This window comes from Lingula anatina, chromosome 3 (assembly GCF_051362555.1).
Source record: "Lingula anatina isolate TDL-2025a chromosome 3, LinAna3.0, whole genome shotgun sequence".
Classification (NCBI taxonomy): domain Eukaryota; kingdom Metazoa; phylum Brachiopoda; class Lingulata; order Lingulida; family Lingulidae; genus Lingula; species Lingula anatina.
The window spans coordinates 23,173,206-23,181,538 of NC_141769.1; the positions used below are offsets into that span (position 1 = coordinate 23,173,206).

General features: G+C 40.8%; 1 protein-coding gene across 1 annotated transcript; it reads right to left on the minus strand.

Annotated features, from left to right (window-relative positions):
- Window positions 1-155: 155 nt before the first annotated feature.
- LOC147763096 (uncharacterized) lies at window positions 156-2,633 on the minus strand. The gene has a single exon (XM_087008741.1). The coding sequence runs from the start codon at window positions 2,631-2,633 to the stop codon at window positions 156-158; it is 2,478 nt and encodes an 825-aa protein (XP_086864867.1).
- Window positions 2,634-8,333: the final 5,700 nt, after the last annotated feature.

The window sequence follows — 8,333 nt, forward strand, 5'->3', positions numbered from 1 at the left end:
ACTGTGTTCAAATTACTGTTTTTCTTTTTATCAAGAGCTTGTAAAATATGTGGGTATTACCTCCAATATTTCTGTGACTGTCAGTCACCATCATCAGGGAGTAAATGACTAGGGTCATTTCACCTGGAATGAAAATCCAGGTCAATTGCCCCTAATCACTGGCCTTGTGTTGTAACTGTTACTTGCTCCCCCCGGGGCTCCTCTGCATCCCTCTGGAGCACCGTGAGGTAGATAGCTGGTAAATCATACCCCCCCTGTCTGTTCAGGTCTGGTTGTTTGGTCCTGATGTGTACAGCTTCTGCTATTTTTCTTTGGAATGTCCAGTTTTCCCTGTCTATCACTTTCAGGCTGTCAAAGTCTATGTGGTGACCTGGATGTTTGCAGGTATGTTCTCCAAGGGCTGATTTCCAGTTGTTTTTGGCCACTGAGTCTTTGTGTTCTTTTATTCTTGTGGCTAATGGTCTTCCTGTCTCGCCAATGTATTCTCCTTGGCAGGTTCCACATTTGACTGAATATATCACACCACATTGCTCTCCTTGGGTTAGAGGATCCTTGGGCTTCACTAGTGCTTGTCTCAGCGTCCAACCTGGCTTATGGTGGAGTTTGATGTTATATTTTTTATAAACCCGGCTTAGTTTTTCTGACAGACCTTGGCAGTATGGCAACACTATACTTTGCTTTGCACCCTCAATGAGGCCCATTGCATCCTTTTCTTTGTCATGTCTGTTCTTGCCTCTTTTTTCCCCTTGTTTTAGTGCCCATTTTGGATATCCACATGCTAACAGGTCTTTTTCAATCTTCTTCCTTTCTGTTTGTTTGTCTTCTGTATCGGATATCACGGTCTCACATCGGTGGAAAAGTGAAGCTGGTACACTAAGTTTTTGCGAGGTTGGATGATGAGACGACCACTGTAAGTAGTGATCTGTGTTCGTGGCTTTCCTGTACACTGTGGTTTTAATCCGTTCTTTGTCTTTGGTCATCTTTACATCTAGCATTGGCAGAGAACCTTCTACATTTTCTTCTTCTTTTGTGAAGTGTATGCTTTGGTGTTGTGCATTAATGTGTTCAAACAGTGCCTGCACATGCGTCTTCTTGGATACGACTCCTGTGTCATCAACATATCTTCCCCAGAAATTAGGTGGGTTGGGTGTTGTTTGGAGTGCTTTCATTTCAAATTCTTCCATGAAGATATTAGCTATGACTGGTGACAGGGGGGAACCCATTGCTGCTCCATAGGTCTGTTGGTAAAATTTTCCTTCGTACTGAAAGTAGGTGGTGTCCAAGGTCATAGCTAGTAGTTCGCCCATGTCTTCAGGTGTTAATGCTGTTCTACTTGCCCAGGTGGTGTCTTTTTGGCATCTGTTCACGCACATTCCTACTACTTCATCACACGGGACGCTGGTGAACAAGGCGGAAACGTCAAAAGATACAAGTGTGTCATCCTTTTCAAGTGTTATACCTCTCAGCAGCTTAACGAGGTGTTGTGAGTTCTGTATATGGTATTTTGTTTTTCCGACTAGAGGCTTCAATAATTTTGCTAGGTGTTTTGCTAATTCATATGTAATAGAGTTTATCCCGGATACTATTGGTCTGACAGGATTGTCCTTTTTGTGTATTTTTGGAGTGGCGTAGAACCGGGGGGTCACTTCTGCTGTAGGGTATATCTTCTGGTATGTGGCATCATCAATCCTATTCTCTTTTCTGATGTTCTTCAACTTGTTGATAAGTCTTGTTTTCAGCTTCTGTGTTGGGTCTTTTGCTAATTGTTTGTATGTTGTTTCGTCCTTCAACAGGTTGTTGCATTTTTCTTCATATTCATTCCTATCCATAGTAACCACTGCTTTCCCTTTATCTGCTGGTATTATAATGATGTCCTTATTATTCTTGAGGGACTTTATGGCGTTTCTTTCCCCTTTGGTCAAATTTGGTTTGGGTGGGTTACTGGATCTCAACGTTCCTACTACTTCATGTCTCAATTTAGCTGCTTGTTCTATATTCAATTTTTGACATGCCACTTCAGTCTGTATGATGACATCTCTCACAGGTAATTTGCTTGGTGCTATAGCATAATTGAGCCCTTTAGCCATTAGCTTCATTTCATCTTCAGTAGGTTGATAATTAGATAACACCATGACCCACTTTTTCAGCTGTGTTCCTGTTAGGTCAACTTCAGTTACAGTGTTTGATTTTTCTATATGTTTGTTAGTCAACTTGTTGAGTTTATTTATTTGTGTCTTTTTAGACCTCTGAAATTCCTTTTCACCCACTTTGTCCACCATGTCACATGTAATGTCATATATGTTTTTGTCATCTTTAAGTCTTTCTTTCACTTTCTCTGCCTGCACATTCTTATCCTTTTTCAGCTCTATTATTCTCTGGTTGGTGATGTTGATTCTTTCCCTCAGGAGAGCTCTTTCTGCTTTTTTGATGATATTTTTGGCTCTTTCTGTTTTTACTGTACATTTTAACCTCAGGCTTGTTGGTGTTACATCCAAGTCCTTGCATCTCAGGTTGAATCTGATATGATTTCTATGTCTAGCTAGCTGGGCAGATGTTTTTTCCCATTTTCGCAGTTCCAACACAGTTTCCTGGCCATATTTTTCTCGTAAATGGGAGTGACTGTCAGTCACCATCATCAGGGAGTAAATGACTAGGGTCATTTCACCTGGAATGAAAATCCAGGTCAATTGCCCCTAATCACTGGCCTTGTACGTGTTGTACTGTAACTGTTACTTGCTCCCCCCGGGGCTCCTCTGCATCCCTCTGCAGAAATATTGGAGGTAATACCCACATATTTTACAAGCTCTTGATAAAAAGAAAAACAGTAATTTGAATTTATACATACAGAGCTAATGAAACTGTTCTCTCACTTTGACTGCGTTGTTTAAAATATCAGTCGTGTTAAGCTGGGAGCATTGCAATGCTAGTACATTCTAAGTAAATGATAATAATAATAATAAAAAGTTACATTTGTGACGAGCCGGGGCTTGCCCACTAGTTTATTTCTTCAGGTTTGGTGATAAGACAAATAGATACAATACGAGTCGCCGAGCTGTACGTGAAATATTACGAGTGTATTGGCGAGCCGCAGGCGAGACAATACACGAGTAATTTTCACGTACAGCTCGGCGACGAGTGTTGTATCTGGCTTAAACCACGGCCTCTGATTGGCTACTACACTAGTAGTGCAACAGACCGTGGAACGCACGCATACATGACGTGCTTGTATGTCGAATACAGCACAGCCGAGTCTTTTGTTCTACGCGCTAGCCGTGTATCACTTATTTGTGGGAACGTTTACGATTATCTCGCAATATAGCTGCAATTGTGTAAGTCAATTTTTAATTAATTTTGTATTTATTTATATATCAGACTTACATGAACTAGTATAAGAGACTTACATTATTAAGTTTTTTATATAGCATTTACTTAGATCGCATTCACAACGAGTTGAGCCAGGCTTTACAAACCCTGGGGACTAAATATGGCGGACGACGACGTACATGAAAGAAAAACCGCCTAATCTTTTAATAGTCTCTCCGCCTCTCACACGCCTCCCCATGTGTCGTCCCTATGGAGCCGAGATTTAATGACTGTCCCCCCGCAGGGACATCGTGTGGGGAGGCGTGTGAGAGGCGGAGAGACTATTAAAAGATTAGGCGGTTTTTCTTTCATGTACGACCGCCATATTTAGTCCCCAGGATTTGTAAAGCCTGGCTCAACTCGGTCCCTTGGAACGGAGCCTCTTGTAAACAGTTTAGGAACAAGGGACCGAATCTGATTTCAAGACCAGAAGAGAGCCGTAACATACGTCTGTGGAAAACGGATTCAAACATCCTATGTTGTATCAGTTAGCCTTCTCGTCTTCGGCGCCTGTCCATCTTTCTTACAAAGACAACAATGATCATCTGGCTTATTATTAGTCCATGGGACAAGGGACGCAGTTTTAAGTGTCCACTGAGCGTCCTGACAACTTTTTTGACGTAGAAGGGACGCAGAAAGGACGCCGTCCAGTGTAAATGGGGGCTTTTATTACCACCAGGTGGATCAGAGGCTAGACTTACTCGATCACGGGGCACACCTCCCACATATATGGGTCAAATTGATTACGTGTTCCAAATGTTCCACGTGTTTTTTCCCGAATGGATCCTACTGTTTTAACTGCATGAAAATGATTATAATATCTTCGTCTTCTCTGGGTTATTCCACAAGCAAATGAATATTTGATTAGTGTCAGTGACGCACACATTTTGTGTTACATTTTCATAACTCTTTTATATCATTCTTTAAGCACTGTAGATTTTGTTTATTTATTATGTTTATTTTGGATTATGCATAATTATAAAGATTATATTATTATAATAATTATGCAAAATATTATACAAAATGATTGAGTCTCTGGCGTTGCTCAAGTGTTCAATTTTTGTTGGAATGACTCACTGTATGATATAAAACTACTGAGTACAATAACACGACTGTTTAGTACATGTACTAGCGCATAGTTGAACAACGCGCACTTATCCGTATTGGCGAAATATGTGAATGACTACCTTGTTTGTCAACGTATTAGGGTGACAACAGTCCTGATTGCCCCGTCACCTGAAAAGTAAAGTTCAGAAATGATAAACTCTATTTTCTGTCCTTTTATTATTTATATTCTTCGGTTATCTTTACCGCCATGTCAGCATGGGTTTTCTGGAAATAACCGCTTCACGTTGGATTAAGATAATATAATCTCTCAACATATGACAGAAAACGTCATGCAATGTAGCCACAGTGGCACAGTGTTATAAGATAATACCGGAAATATATCACTAAATATATCACGTCATGTGACATAGTATGGAACGCCATTCACGCAAAAAATGCAGACGTCAATTCAACAATCTATCGGCACTATTTAACAACCAAAACCTACTTTAACTATCTAAACTTAATTCTACTAAATTAGTTTTGGTCATTTTAATCATTCGTCAAAATCTAACAATCAATAAACGATTCAAAAGTCAATTACCGCAACTCAACAATCAGTCACCGCAACTCAACAATCAGTTATCGCAACTCAAGAATCAGTTACAGCAACTCAACAATCAGTTACTGCAAACGGTCATTCGCGGACTTAACACCAGATGGCGCGCGCGCACCGTCAGCGATCTGAACGATCTGAAGCTAATCGACAAGAACCTATTATATCGTATCTTTTATATTAATTATTATTACATATCACAATAATAAACGAGTCGCTTTTTGATGTACGCCCGGCTATAACCTCTATTAAAAAATATCAATTTTTATGAGATTCGTATTGTTTGGTTCCATTGCCTCGCTTTCAAAAATTAGAACAGGCGCTCCAAAATCGTAAGACGAAGTTAAAATTTTTATATTGGCCGAGTTCGCCACCGACTAGAATGCCTATACGTCCCCGCATCCGATACTCCCGCGCTTCTTTACATCACCGCACCAATACTCCCCCGCACCGATACTCCCCCGCTTCTTTACATCCCCGCATCGATACCCCCCCTTCCCCCCCTCCCCCCCCCCCCCCCCCCTGATACTCCCGCGTACCAATACTCCGCAAAAACACTACTCCCCAAAGCAAAGATTCCCTGGGCTTTGTAGACACAAATCGTGATTCAAAACCCTTTCTATTATGCTATTTTTTTCAAAGTTGCACAACCCTCTTGGGACACATAATTGACACATTTTATTCGAAATTTATTGGGGAAAATAAAGGGCGTTACTCGAAGTCGATCTCAGACTTTGCGTGCAGCTTAACAGTCCGTAGGCCTACAGCTATGCCTTGTAAATTTGAGAAATGTTTGTGCAAAATTAATATTGTTCTCCTACTGTAGTTACCGTATTTATATTATACACCCTTTTATTTATTTACTTAAGGCAAAGTTAGTTTTAATCTAAGATGACGCAGCTATGTCTTTTCCTCAGGCAACGATGATTTTGTTTAATTATTAAATAATAAAAAAGCAGTGCTAAAGCGCTTCGTTTTCTGTTATCTTCCTCCAACCTTCTTTTCTGCTCTTAAACTTCTTTCCCTTGTCTTTTGGAGGCATATTAGAATCTGAATTGAGCAAAATTCAAAATTTTTGAAAATTGTTGGACAACGAAATTGTAGAGACACGAGCATGCGTCGTGAGCACACCTTTTATTCTCGCAGTCCCGCCGTGTTTTCGACTTACTTCGTCATAGATGTGAGGGCGTGCGCCGTACTCAACACGCAAAGGGCACTTTCTCTTTCATTGCTTGCGACGTGCATCTTGGACCACGCAAGTCTCACTTGCAAACTCCTCGCAAACTCCTTGCGAAGGGAGCAAGTTACGCTTGCGGCCTCGCTGTTTAAAGATTATTTAAACAGCGAGGCCGCAAGCGTAACTTGAGATTATTTGTAGAATAAAGCGTAACAAAGATTATTTGTAGAATCTATTGGAAATGTTTAGTATCCTCCGTACGTGCTTACATACGTGCGAACTCGAAATTTCGCATAAAGGACTTGCGTGGCACTTGAGATTCTCCGCAAAATTTGGACTCAAACGGGTCGTAAGAGCCCGTGCGGCCGGTTGTGACCGAGACTAATGTGTTGTCGCCCAAGATTTTTTAGGAACTTTGCGGCTTCTTGTGTATAATACCGATGCTCAATTGTAAGCAATTAAGATTTGTATGCACTGCGCAATAGCATAAAAACAACATCACCAAGAATCTCCCTGTGGCCATTTTTTTTCACTTATCTCACCAATATCCAAAGCGTTTTTCCATTTGAAAAAAGTATTTCTTATACAATGTAGGCCGTGCTTCCGAGTCGTTGACCAATTTTTCAAATCTATATGTGAAAAAAATCGATGCAAGGTGACAGACTCTCCCATGATAGACAGTCCGGTTCCCATCAATTTGCATATAGGTAATTCAGCCCCGCCCTAGATTTTGACCCACTTACGTCGATTGACCCTAACCTGTAGCCTATAATTAAATGGATGGATGACTTTCCGTTACCCAGACCCTCAGTTTCGTGGAAATTGCATAGGGGGAGTAATAATGCGGGGAGTATCGTTGCGGGGGAGTAACGGCCGTGCGCGTATAGGCCTAACGGCAATTCTAGAGGGGATTTATCGATGCGGGGATCTATCGGTGTGAGGTCGTATCGACGTGCATAATGCAAAAAATTACTAAGGGGGAGTATCGGAGCGGGGGAGTATTAGTACGGGGGAGTTACGGTGAGGGGGAGTATTGGTGCGGGGGAGTATCGGCATGACCCCCTAGAAATATCCTCACAGCATTATCTGCAATTTTTAATGTATTTTGCAATATAATTTTCATTCCTCCCGATGGATAATTTTATTAATCAAGAGTGGGGGAGGGGTGGAAAATCCCCTTGGTGCCACATATAACACTATAAATGCGAAAGGAATTACCCTATTTGTGAAGAGAAAATAAATGTATTTGTTTATTTCAAACAGCGTACTTTTCGCGCATGCGCAGTAGTTTGAGACCTGTGCTATTCCGCATATTATTCGAGTAGGAACTACATGTGGTTCATTGCCATATCTAATTTCAGTATGATGTGATTGAACGCAATCCTACTATTATATACTTAACTATATCATGACAATACGAACACGATGAACCACATGTACTCCCATAATATGCGGAATTGAAAACATGGAAAAGGTCAAGGACGTTTCAGATCGCTGACGGTGCGCGCGCGCAATCTGGTGTTAAGTCCGCGAATGACCGTTTGCGACAACTAATTGTTGAGTTACGGCAACTGATTGTTGAGTTGACGTCTGCATTTTTTGCGTGAATGGTGCACCATGCATTCGCGCCATTCACGCAAAAAATGCATTGTTGAGTTGCGGTAACTGACTTTTGAATCATTTATTGACTGTTAGATTTTGACGAATGATTAAAATGACCACAACTAATTTAGTAGAATTAAGTTTAGATAGTTAAAGTAGGTTTTGGTTAAATAGTGCCGGTAGATTGTTGATTTGACGTCTGTATTTTTTGCGTGAATGGCGCACCATGCTTTCACGCCATTCACGCAAAAATACATTGATACATTGTTGAGTTGCGGTGACTGATTGTTGAGTTGCAGTAACTGATTGTTGAGTTGCGGTGACTGATTGTTGAGTTGCAGTAACTAACTTTTGAATCGTTTATTGATTGTTAGATTTTGACGAATGATTAAAATGACCACAACTTATTTAGTAGAATTAAGTTTAGATAGTTAAAGTAGGTTTTGGCTGTTAAATAGTGCCGATAGATTGTTGAATTGACGTCTGCATTTTTTGCGTGAATGGCGCTCCATAACATAGGCCATGTAC